General features: G+C 43.4%; 1 protein-coding gene across 21 annotated transcripts in view; it reads left to right on the plus strand.

Moving 5' to 3' along the window:
• The window catches only part of PUM1 (pumilio RNA binding family member 1), a 111,294-nt gene that overhangs the window by 83,598 nt on the left and 14,771 nt on the right, over nt 1–12,925 (plus strand). For 14 of the 21 annotated variants that reach the window (XM_084787647.1, XM_084787653.1, XM_084787663.1 and 11 more), the window contains 4 exons: nt 624–860; nt 8,178–8,445; nt 9,743–9,872; nt 11,682–11,816. In XM_084787647.1, the coding sequence (XP_084643773.1) occupies nt 624–860; nt 8,178–8,445; nt 9,743–9,872; nt 11,682–11,816 (770 nt within the window). The remainder of the gene's footprint in view (nt 1–623; nt 861–8,177; nt 8,446–9,742; nt 9,873–11,681; nt 11,817–12,925) is intronic. The other 7 variants (XM_084787655.1, XM_084787659.1, XM_084787649.1 and 4 more) reach the window with 3 other exon arrangements.

The following is a 12,925-nucleotide window of genomic DNA, read 5'->3' on the forward strand; positions in this document are numbered from 1 at the left end:
TAGACCACAATATTTCTGTTTTGATGGGAGAAGAATTCAAGAATGTAGTCTGGTGGACAGTGGGATACTTGGAGTGGCTATCAACAGTGTGAGTTTAGAACAGAAGGGCAAATCTGAGAGAAAGTGCACTAATTGGAGTTGTAGGCTAAGGCTAGCGAGCAGTAGCTCCTGATGGAGCCCACCAAGGCAGTAGGCCTCATAAGAAAGTCCTGTGTAGTGGGCAGTGCCCTGCTTATGCATCTTTTGTCTGTGTTCCATTTTTCTGCTAGAACCTTTCAGCTGGTGAAAGGCTTCTTTTCTAGTTCATTTCCTCTCACTTTTCCCATAGCTCATGTGGCCGTCAAAGCTTTTTAACCTGCCCCCATCCCATTATATCTGTGACACTAAAGGAGGTAAATTTGGCATACTCGTGTGATGGCTTGAATACTAGCTCTGTTAACCTAAGCCATGTCCTCTTTATTACTTTAGCTGCCCCTAGAACTGCTACATTAACAGTTAGGCTGTCTCTGCTGACACATTTGCGGTGGTAAGGAGTCTGGATCAAAGTGTTAGGAACAGGCCACTGGGCTTGTTCTTCAAAGAACAGGCCTGTTCTTATCTGCATTGTTTTAATTCCATTTTAGTTGCAAACTCCAACACTGGCAGTGGCTCCCGCCGTGACTCCCTGACTGGCAGCAGTGACCTTTATAAGAGGACATCGAGCAGCTTGACCCCCATTGGACACAGTTTTTATAACGGCCTTAGCTTTTCCTCCTCTCCTGGACCCGTGGGCATGCCTCTCCCTAGTCAGGGACCAGGACATTCACAGACACCACCTCCTTCCCTCTCTTCACATGGATCCTCTTCAAGCTTAAACCTGGGTAAGAACCATTACTCTAACACCATCTTGAACGCTAGAAGTCTCTTGCCACTGGTGACATTACAAGTACTTTGCATAAGCAAAGGACAGTCCCTTTATTCTAGAAGTGTCCTGGTGTTCTGTGCCTTTGGTAAATTCCTCATGTTGCTCAGGTTGTACCTGCAGCTTCACAGCAGTTGGGGATTGCTTAACATCTGGATGCACCCCGTGTATTCACTCCAGCTTCAGTGTGAACATTTATTCTCGGGAAAACATAGCAAAAGTCATGGTAGAGACACAGACAGACACAGGAAAAAAAAATAGTCATAAGTATAGCACCGGTGATGATAGCACTCTGAACATGCTGCTAATTTTCTTTGTAGAGTCCCTCTTCTCTTGTATAAAAATTAGTAGCTTTTTCACATACAACATTTCATTGACTTTTTTTTGCCAGATTATTAAGTATTGATAAATGTTCTTCAAACTTACAGTCTGTTAGTAACTAGATGTAGATTCTTAGGCTCATGTGTGGGAGTTTTAGAAGATTCTCGACAGCAGGCTTTAAGAACAATAGGAAAATTACAGTAGGACTGGTCAGGGTGGAGATTTCCTATCCAGAAACAAGGCATGCCCCTTTCATTGTTTCTCAGGTATGGATTTTAGGTACTGATTTACTTCCAGATGGGGAAAGTTGAATTAGAGAAGTGGACAACACATTTTATGAACAAATGGTGAGGTGAGAGTGTTGCTATTTTGTATTGGTGGCTTTAAAAGAGAGTGTCCTGAACAAATCAGCAAGAATACGCTTACTAAAAGATCCTGCCTTTGCCCACCATGTTTAAATGTGGCTTCAGGGACTTGGCAGTGACGACGGAATAAAATTGAATAGCATGATTCTATTTGGAGAAAAGTTGGGTGACATCTACAATAAGTATTATTTTAGAATGAAGAGTTTGAAGGCAAGTGCTGCATGAAGTGTGTGTGTGCATGAGGATGTGTGTGCACACACTCATATATCAGAGTGCATGTGTAATCGGAAGTGGAGGGCACTTGGAAGGACATTTCTTACTGGCTGTCCACAATGGGTGGATGGGGCATGTTGCAGTGTAGTGTTTCCTAGCAACAGAAGGCCTGGCTGCAGTGTAGAATCTGGAGGGTGATAGGCTCAGAGACAGAGGACTGAACAATCACTGTCCAGATTGACCTTCCTCATGTTAAAACTCTTGTGCCTCTGGGAAGCACAAGGTAGGTAGCACCCTATTCTATGTCTCACTTGTCTCCGATTTAGACAGATTTTTTTTTTTAAGATTCTAAATTATGTATTTTCAATGTATAACTTTTGAACCAGCACGTTGTAACTAAATCTGTAACATTTCACTGAGTTGTTTGTGGTGTTATTGTTGTTGTTGGTCTGTTTTGTCGTCGTTTTGAGTTTTAGATTTTTTTTTTAAATGTGTTTGGTTGTTTTACCCTGCATGTATGTTTATGTACCACATATGTTCCTAGCGTCCAAAAATCCCCTGAAACTGGAGGTGGGAATGGTTGTGAGCCACTATGCGGGATACTGGGAATCTATCATGGAGCCTCTGGAAGAGCAGCCAGTGCTCTTTCCTGCTGAGCATCTCTCCAGCTAGCTGTCTTCTAACTAAACTAGTAAGACAAACTAAGTGGAGGCCACGTGTAGCCTGAACTAAGTGCAGTGGCTCTGGGTATGCACACTAGGTCTGAAAATGCTTCATGTAGGAGGCCTCTCCTCTTTGCAGCCTATCTGCAGTCACAGTTAGATCCAGTAGTCAGTTCCTTAGAATATTCTAAGAAAGCAATTGACTTGCTTAATATGTTTTTTGAATATGTTTTTCTCTTCTAACATTTTACTCGTTTTTCTTTTTTCGATTTTTTCCGAGACAAGGTTCCTCTGTGTAGCTTTGGCTGTCCTGGAACTCACTCTGTAGACCAGGCTGGCCTAGAAATTCAGGGATCTGCCTGCCTCTGTCTCCTGAGCGCTGGGATTAAAGATGTGTGCCCCTATCACCTGGCTTTACTGTTTTTGTTGTTGTTTGGGCTTTTTTTGTTTGTGTTTTCTTTTTTTTAAAGATTCATTTTTATAATTTTAAATTTGTGTAGGTGTATGTGGGTGTGTGTATATGAGTGTAGGTGCCCTCAGGCCAGAGTTACAGAATTCATGGAGCTCTGCTTGTGAGCCACCTGATGTGAGCATGGGTCCTTTGAGAGAGTAGCAAGTGCTTTATCCCTCAAGTTTTATTGTTTTAATTCCTAAATTTAATGTGTTCATTTTGAGTTAATGTTCTCATCTTGTGTGGTTAGGGTTTGCTTTGCCAGTATGTGGTTTGGATGCCATTATGAGTGGAAATCTGTTCTAGTTGAAGATTGTTTGTTTTGTTAGTGAAATACAATATATCTTATCCAGAAAAATCATTACTTTGTTTATTCTAATGGTCTTAAGGTAAATTTGCTAGAATTTCTTTATAATAGAATAGAGAGGAGCATATTATTTTGTCTGTGTTTGTTTACTTGCCTGACATTTGTTACGTGTTGATATTGTAATGGACCTTTTGTGAGGAGAAGGCTTCCCAGCATTACAGTTGAGTTTCTGTTGTGAATGGGCTTTGGTTTGCCAAATACGTTATGTCTTTGTTGATCATGATAGGACTCATTTTGTGACTATTTTGTTGAGTTTACATCTGTATTCGTGAAATACAGATATTTTCCTTTTGTATTATAATGTGTTTGTGTCTCATACTTGTTGTCAGGTAGAATTGATTTGTTGTAAGTATCCTACTCTCCTGTAGTTTCTGGAAGTTGTATAGTATTGTCATTGTTTCTCTTTTAGTCGTTGTAAAATTCACCAGTAAAGCCTCCAGTAAGATTTTTAGTTACTAGCTTACGTTTTTTTATGTATGGACTTTATGCATGGCTTTAGGATTTGTCTGTCTGTTTTGATCTTTCTTCCTTTCTTTTTTTCTCCTCTTTTTCCTCTCTTCCCTTCTCTTCTTTTTCCTTCCCCTTCTATTTCCCCTTCAGGTTTTCAAGATAGGTTTTCTCTGTGTAGCCCTGGCTGTCCTAGAGTTTGCTGTGCAGGAAAGGCTGGCCTCAAGCTCAGGGATCCACCTGTCTCCATCTCCCAAGTGCTGGATTTAAAGGTGTGTGCCCCACTATACCTGGCATTATTATTACTACTACTGTTTTTTGTTTTTATTTTTTGAGCCAGGGTCTTCTTACGTTGCCCTGGCTGTTCTGGAACTCAACTGTGTAGATTAGTTGGCAAGTTTTGTGTTTCTTAAATCAGGTTTGGTAATGGTGATTGTGCTTTCCAAGATATTTGTCCATTTCATCTACATTCTCAGAATTGTCATAAACTATAATTAGTGCTGGTTCCGTAGCTCAGCTGGTACAACTCTTGCCATGCAAGCCCAGTGACCTGTGTTAGATACCCAGGTCCCACATAAAGGTTATAAAAGAGAACCAACTTGATGAAGTTATTTTTTGACCTCTTCTGGCATCTCCCTCCCTCCAATTAAATATATATGATGTGAAAGGGGAGGGGGGGCACTGGAGAGATGGCTCAGAGGTTAAGAGCACTGTCTGTTCTTCCAAAGGTTCTGAGTTCAATTCCCAGCAACCACATGGTGGTTCACAACCAACAGTGAGATCTGGTGTCCTCTTTTGGTGTGCAGGCATACATTCAAGCAGAGTACTGTATGCATAATAAATAAATAACTGGGCAGTGGTGGCGCATGCCTTTAATCCCAGCACTTGAGAGGCAGAGGCAGGAGGAATCTGTGAGTTTGAGCCCAGCCTGCTCTACAAAGTGAGTCCAGGACAGCCAACTCTACACAGAGAAACCCTGCCTCAAAAAATAAAAAATAAATAAAATCTTTTTTTTTTTTTTTTAAGGGAAATCTCTTTAATCTCTCCTTCACGTTGTTCGTGCGTACATACATAAATACATTGTGTGTAAACATACATGCTTGGGGAAGCATACAAAATGTGGCTTTAAGCAAGGTTGATGATGTAAACAAGCATCCATTCCACATAGCTGAGCTGTGGTCACAGAGCTTCTTTGCAGTGTACATGTGGAATTGATGGAGCTGGTGGATGCACACTTATGCTGAAAGGTTTTTTTTCTTTCAGTAAAGGTTTGAGGGTTGATGTCCACTCTGGCCTGGATGTTCCCGAAATCTTATGTTAGTACTTTCTGCCCCACTCACCCATGTGTTTGTACTGTACCTACCCATCATGCTCCTGTTCCCTGGTATGTTTCTCCAAGCATACTGTTTTTGGCAGCCCCCAAGTTGTATCTTATAAAGCTCTTGAAAATCAGAGGTAGTTGAGATAATTTGCTAGGCTTGTACAGAAGTCTGTAATCCTCAGGCTTCTTATACTCTGGAGGAGAGTTGTTCTTGTTACTACCTCCCGAGTTGAAGTTCAGTGTTGTTCTCCTGTACTCCATGCAGGGTGAGAGAGGTCTACCATCTACCATTTAGGGTGTTTTTTTTTTCTTGTTGAGGCAGGGTCTTGCCTGAGCCTTCCTAGTGCTGCAGGTATTAAGGCATGTGTCACACTTGGAGACCACCATTTAAGTTATGTTGCACATAGAAAGAAGTCACAATACATGTTAAACCAATACCTTGATTTTTGCTTAAAACTGAAGTTCTCTGGTCTTTTTCTGAAAAGACATTTACAAACAGATGAGTACTACTTGGCTCATGCAGAATATACCTGCATTGCTAGATTAATGACCTGAGGAAGTTTTTCTGTTCCAGAGATTTGCATATACTTCCAGTAGGTAAAAACGTGAGCATGAATGGATAAATGTCCAGTGTAGGGGCATATTGATTATCATTCTCTCTAGCCACTTGAATTATGAATATTTTTGGCCACTGTAACAAAGTCTAGCTAATGTTAGCTTCAACAGTACTGCACTTCTTAGTACATATAACTGGAAGTTGAGAGTGTTGGTTTGTTCCATCATTAGATTTTGTTGCCAAGGACCTGGCTTTCTTTCAGCATACCTTCCACCTTTGTGAGTGACCTGCTGATACATTATTTCCCAAGTGGTGTGTGTTTGTGCTGTTCCCCTTTAGGCATGCTTGGTGTGACCACCACATCTGCAGCACCTGCCGTCCCACCAGTCTTTTTACCATTTCTCTGTCCTCCTCTTCCCAGACATGGAAGAAAGAATAAGGCTCTGACTGGAATAAAGAGCAATCATTAGGCTGCTGTTTTCTTTTGAATAAATCCATTTGTGTTCAAAAGTACTGTAGCATGTGATGAGAATAGCAGCATTCTGAAGAATGAGGAAAGTTGATGTAACAAGACACATGCGGCTGTGAGAGATGAGGTTGCTGGGACCTGAGGGCCAGGAGCCTAGCTTTCCATTCTGGCTATTAGAACTATGTGTATTGTATTTTTGGATGACCTCTTCCTCCTCCTCCTCCTCCTCCTCCTCCTCCTCCTCCTCCTCCTCCTCCTCCTCCTCCTCTTCCCTTCCCCCTCTTCTCTCTTCAGCTTTTGTTTTCTACTAGGTAAATGTACCATTGAGAACCTTAGGAAGAACTGGGCATAAATAGATGCTCAGTAACAGGGTAATGTTGAGTTGTTATTATTTTTGTTGTTTCATCACTTTGAGTGAGAGCTACACTTTTGAAGTTGGGGCCTAGAATTTGTGAAGAAATCCAAGCTAGGTCTCTTTCTGTAGCTGCCATTAAATACCATACCAGGTTCTGTACAGAGAACGTAGTAAGTAGATCCTGTTGGTGGCGTTGCTCATGGATTTGGAGTTGCTGTTCATCAAAATCTTTGTGGTTGATTTGGTGTTTTTTAAAATACTTAGATGTTTTGGGTTGGTTTGTTACAGTGATTGGGGGTGGGGCGGGGGAACAACCTGGTTCGGGAATGCACTTTAGTGGTAGAACTTACAAGGCCACACGGCAGTCTTCTAATACCAGAAAAAGAAAAAAAAAAAAACCAAAAAACCAAAGATTTTATGTTTGTTGTGTTATGCAAGAAAAGTTAAACATATGAACCAAGTCAGGCATGGTGGCATGCCTTTACTCCCAGCACTTGGGAGGCAGAGGCAACTGGCTCTCTTGAGTCTGAGAACAGCTGGGGCTACACAGAGAAACTGTATCTTTGAAAAACCAAACCAAACCAAAAACCCCAACAGAAACCATGTGAACCATTGTAAGAATTATTGAAAAAAACTAAGTGTACCTGTTAATTTACTCTGCTGCTTTCTTTTACTGTGTGTGCATGTGTGTTGGCAGGTGGAACCTAGTGCCGTACCTATGCTAGGCATAGACCTTTCCACTGACCCACACCCGAGCCCTGCTTCATTTTTTGTTAAGTCTTTAGGTCATAGCTCCATCTTACCTGTTTAGGAAATCACATTTATACCGGAGCCACCAATCAGAGCAATAGTACAAGTGGCCTATGAAGGGTGTTACTGCTGTATCATGTCACGCTTTGTCCCAGAGAAGTTTAAGAGTTGCTTGTTGATGAGGACCTTGAAAACCTACCATCTGCCCTACATGTGAGATTTCCAAACTCTGCGTAGTTTTGGAGCTACTCCTTCAAAGAAAGTTTTCCAGGAGTGTTGGGGATGGGGGGTGGGTTGCAGATGAATTAGGATGCATGATTTCATTCCCTCTTCTTATAGCACTGGGCATTGTCATGTAAAACAAGTGCTGTACCACTGATCTGTATCTCCACCACTGTCGGTGCTGATCTTAACAGGTGGGCTTCAGCTGAGAGTGCAGGCGATTTAGAAATGTAGTGAGGCCCTGTAGTGTGTGGGGTGGATAAGCTAAGAAGCCTCAGTGTCCTTTGTATTTTCTTAGTGTTACTGTAGGTGTTGTGCCTCCTTTTGTTTATTCAGGACATATAATGTATTGCTCTATTGGTTTTACTGGTTGTTGGTCTTGTTTTTCTCCTTTTTAAGTAGTACTGGGGACTGAACCCCAGGCCTCATGCATGCTAGCAAGTGTTCCATCTTTGAGCTGTATCTCAAGCCCCTTAGCACCAGTTTTGCTAGCAGTATGTTATCAGTGGTTAAAGCAAAACAACAACAAACCAAGCAAGCAAACAAAACCCAAAATAAGTATCTTTCTTAATTTTTGTGTAAACATTTCCTTTCATATTGGTGAGGGGGCCTTATGAAAGTCACAATAGTAGTGGAAATTGTTGGATCATAACACAGTGCAATGGGAGTCATGAGATGATGTAGGCTTATAGAGGTGGGGTGGGAGGTCGGTGCTTTTTCCTCTTAAATGATGTTCCCTAAGCATGGACTCAGGTTTTTCTATTTTGTAACCAACAGGAGGACTCACAAATGGCAGTGGAAGATACATCTCTGCTGCTCCCGGTGCCGAAGCCAAGTACCGAAGTGCAAGCAGTGCCTCCAGCCTTTTTAGCCCCAGCAGCACCCTTTTCTCTTCCTCTCGTTTGAGATATGGAATGTCTGACGTTATGCCCTCTGGCAGGAGCAGACTTTTGGAAGATTTTCGAAATAACCGGTACCCTAATTTACAATTGCGGGAGATTGCTGGGCATATAATGGAATTTTCCCAAGACCAGCATGGGTCTAGGTAAGGACCTGGCTTTGGCCCCCAGCATAACTGAAATCTGTGCCCTAGATTCCATGCCTCTGATCGATATACGCCCCATCATAGAAACATAGTGCCCTTTTGTGTTTTATAGTATACCTCTGCTTTGCCTCTCACTGTTTATTTCAGAGGGAGTTGGGCATGACAAATATTGAAAAGAGTTTTTAGTGGTCTGGACCATGGCCTTTGTGCATACTTTTTATTTTATGAGCAGTTAGTCTGTGTTTCTAGTTCCCAAGAATCTCTTAAAATGTTGTTTGCCACTGGGCATGGTGGTACATAGCTGTAATTCCATTACCCAAGAGACAGAGGCAGGGGGGCTGCTACAGGTTCAGGCCATCTTGTTTTACACTTGGCGCATGCATACTCTGCAGTGGTCAGCACTATAAGGCCTGCTGTGGAGGAGACATTGTCATATGGCAGTGTGGATTCCCATTTTATAGGAGCATAATAGGCCTAGCACTTGTTCTCACCCCTGTTGTAGAGGAGAGAGGTCTAGGAGATCCCTGCTGCTCTAGGAGCTGCCAAGAGGGCCACACTGGGCCTAGGGACCCAGTGAGGTGAGATGACACTCATTCTCCTTCCCATCTCTGTGGTAGTTTTCTTCCTCTTCATTTTCAGGGAAACTCCTAATAGTCTCCTTGCTCTGTAGCTTCTGCTAGCAGTCTTCCCTGAGGAGTAGAGGCTGGGTGCAGAGACCACAAGGTTTTCCCGAGTCAGTCAAATGGGTAGCAGTATTTTTGAAGTTAATGAATAACTTTCTTTATGGATATGGGTTATAGAATGGTATAAGAACCATAAGCTTTACGTTTCTGATGAGGGATGGTTTCTAAAGATCAGAGTCAAGCAGAGCTGGTGCTTTTGTGCATATGCTATCTTGTAGTGCAGTACACCAAAAGTACACTTAAAAGTTGAACTGTGGTAGGGAAATTCTCTCTTTCAGAAATCTTCCCCTGGAGAGCTTGACGTTGATTTAACAGCCTGGCAGCCAGGCTTGCTGGCGCACCTCTGTAATCCCAGCACTTGGGGAGGCAGAGGAAGGAGGATCTCTCTTGAGTTTGAGGTCAGCCTGGTCTGCCTAACAGTTGCTAGGCCAGGCAAGGCTACATAGTGAGACCCTATCTCAAAAAGCAAACAAGCAACAGAACAAAACGAAACAAATCCCACTGTATTTTTTGGTTACATGGACTGCATGTTGCGGAACTGATGATGCCCCTCACATAGTATAGTATAGTCTTCTCTGTGTGTGGTTTGATTGCCCATTCCTTCTGTTCTTCAGATTCATTCAGCTGAAACTAGAGCGTGCCACAGCAGCTGAGCGCCAGCTTGTCTTCAATGAAATCCTCCAGGCTGCGTACCAACTTATGGTGGACGTATTTGGAAATTACGTCATTCAGAAGTTCTTTGAAGTATGTCTTTGTTCTTTCTGCCCTTTGACTTGAAAATCTCCATCACATTCCATTTCTGTTGGCTTTGTGAAGCACAACAGCTCGTTCCAACCTTTAAAGCGATAAGATCTTCTTGAAGAGCTTTTCAGTGTTTCTCCAGTTCCTTCTCAGTCATCATTGTGCTCGGTGTGTTAAATACCCACATAGACATGCTCTGGGCCTGTGGCTTGCCGACTGTCTACATGAGACCCAGCACAGAGTGTAGACCAGACTGGGCTTGAACTCACAGAGATCCACCTGCCTCTGCTTCTGTCTTCCAAGCGCTGAGATTAAAGGCATGCACCACCATGCCTGGCCTTTAAAAAGAGATTGTTTTTAAAATATATGTGGGAGAGAGGGGTACCTGAGGAGGTCTGAGACATCAGATTCCTTGATGCTGGAGTCAAGTGGTTGTGAGCTACTTGACAGGTGCTGGGAATCAAACGCAGGTCCTTTGGAAGAGTGACACTTGCCCTAATTGCTAAGCCCACCTCTGTAGCTTCCACCACAGTGGTTCAGATGGTCACACTGCAAAAATAAAAAATAAAAGACACCTAAGCACTTGACTCTGAACACCAACCAGCCTCAGTGTTTCCACCGTGGCCTGAAGTTGTGTGTATAGGGGTGTCCTTTTGCTTTGGTTCCTTCTTTTGCCTATTAACTTGAGTCATGGACTGAGTCTCTTTGGTCCATTAATGATAAATAATATCTGATCCTTCTAATAAGTTAAAATTTCAAAGACTTGGGGATTAATGTTTATGTTACTGATAATATTGTTGTTTTTGCTAATCATTATCAGCAGCTCCAAAGCTGTTGGATGACACAAAGACACTGAGAGAAAGAATCAGGTGTGGGAACAGTTGCTGGAACTCTGAGCTTATCTGCTAACATCTATAAATTTCTTATGACCTCTTGTTTGTAAGAAGATTTAAGAATGGGTCTCTCAAACTTTACCTGCCCACTTGCTCACAGACACTTAGTTGCTCAGTTCTCTGGCTATACTAAAAATGCAACAGCTGTATTCTGATTCTGGACTGTCTCTTCCCTGTCATCATGCCACTGATTTAAAGTGCTGCAGCACATGCAGTTGAGTGTCAGAACTAATGTGACATTTATCCCTGTGGTTTAGAGCAAGCCAAAGAGGCTCCCTGGGCCCATGGGTGGAGCATGTGGGCTTGGACAGTCCCCTGATGATTCCTCAGATGAGCACAAAAAGCTGAGCATGGGAAATGACCTTTAGGAGAACTTTAACACTGTGATGTCACCTCTGGATTCCTTGGCTCCTTCTTTCAAAGGCTTCCTGTTAATATCAACAGTCCCTGAAAAACACTAATCCACACTGTTGTGTGTCCTCGGCTGACACTTGGCAGAATCACTTGGGTGAAAAGGCCTGCCAGCCATAGACCTTGCACATGCACACTGGCTGTCCATGGAACAGAAGTTATCACCATCACTCCTAGGCTCGTTGAGCCTTGAAGGCCCTCCCATTCTTGCTTCTAGCTTTGGAATAACAGGTGCTTGGCTCCCTCCATTTAGAAATGAATGTTAGTTTCTTAATCATTTAGGGCATTAAAATATTTTTTGCAAAGTGACGAAGGCATTGCTGAGCATTGAAGAAAGTTTCTCAGGTCAGAGGCCGAGAACTCTTTGCTTGAGGGAAGAGTGGCTCTTTAAAAAGTGTGGTTGATCCTAGGCAGTAGGATAGCAAGAGGAGGAAGATGGACACAACACAGTTTTCTCTGGTCTTACTCCTTTACTTAAGTAATGGTATCTCTCACACGTTGTGTCTAGTTTGGCAGCCATGAACAGAAGCTGGCTTTGGCTGAGCGGATTCGAGGCCACGTCCTGTCATTGGCACTGCAGATGTATGGCTGCCGAGTTATCCAGAAAGCTTTGGAATTTATTCCCTCAGACCAGCAGGTAATTGTAAGTTTCCCTTTCACTTTTCTCTTGGTGTTCTCTGTGGCGTGTGCATTGAACTGTGAAGGCTGTCAGTCTGGAGTTGTTGGCTGGTATATGCTTGTGTTGGCTGTGGCTTTCTATCCTCAGAGCAAGCAGGAATTGTCCAGTTACTTTATAAGATTCTAATGGGTCAGATAAGTCTCCATCCTCATCTCTTTGACCAGAGTGTAGCCTGAGTAGCTGCAGCTTTACAGAGAGGCTGCTGGCCCACAGCGAGCTGCACAGGAACAGTGGGAAACAGTGTTGCCTGTCAGGGAGGCCCTCACGCCATCCACTGCAGAATCAAGTCTGAGGAGAGTTAGACAGGAGAAAGGCAACGGAGGCTGAACAGCTAGCTGCTGTGAGTCAGAGTTGATAGGGCAGTCACCCAAGTCACCCAAGAGGCCCACAGGTGGGGAAGGCACACCACAGCTGATTGTGCCAGGTGATGCCAAGGCCTCTGGCTTGTGTCCCTCAGCCTCTGTGCTCTGAGCTCCCTCAGCCTTGTCAGTGGAGGGGTTGCTGTTGTCTGGCAGTGATGACCCACTTGCCCTCACTGAGGACCAAGTTCGATAATGAGAATCTGTTATGGACTCGTTCTGAGCCAGACACGATCCCTCCAGCTCTGATCCAAAGCCATTCCACCAGCAGGCAGTGTGCAGATGGTGGCCATTGAAGGTTGGTGGAGCCCGGGGCACTAGAGGCTGGGTCTCATAGCTAGGCACTTGAAGATGCTGGGAAGGTGGGAAGGTGGGTGAAGTTGGAGACAGAGCTCTGGGCAGCACAAATAAGAAAGCACTATCTAGCTGAGCGGGGAGGTACAGAGTAGAATCCCAGCACAATGAGAGGCAGATGCTGGAGGATCTGCCCCCAAGTGTGAAGTCAGCCATAAAAAGCTAGATAGCAAGACCCTGCCCCACTCTCCAAAAAAAGGCAGTTTGAAATTAAAGGCCATCTGAGGCAAGTTTTATTGTCATTGATCATTCGCTCAGGCATTATGACTTTAATGACATCAGAATTTTCATGGCTCAGTGACTCATATTTAATTCTGTTGCTTTTTTTTTTCCCCCACCTGGAAGCTTCTTTCTCTTCAA

Source organism: Acomys minous, assembly GCF_964271855.1.
Source record: "Acomys minous genome assembly, chromosome: 6".
Lineage (NCBI taxonomy): Eukaryota > Metazoa > Chordata > Mammalia > Rodentia > Muridae > Acomys > Acomys minous.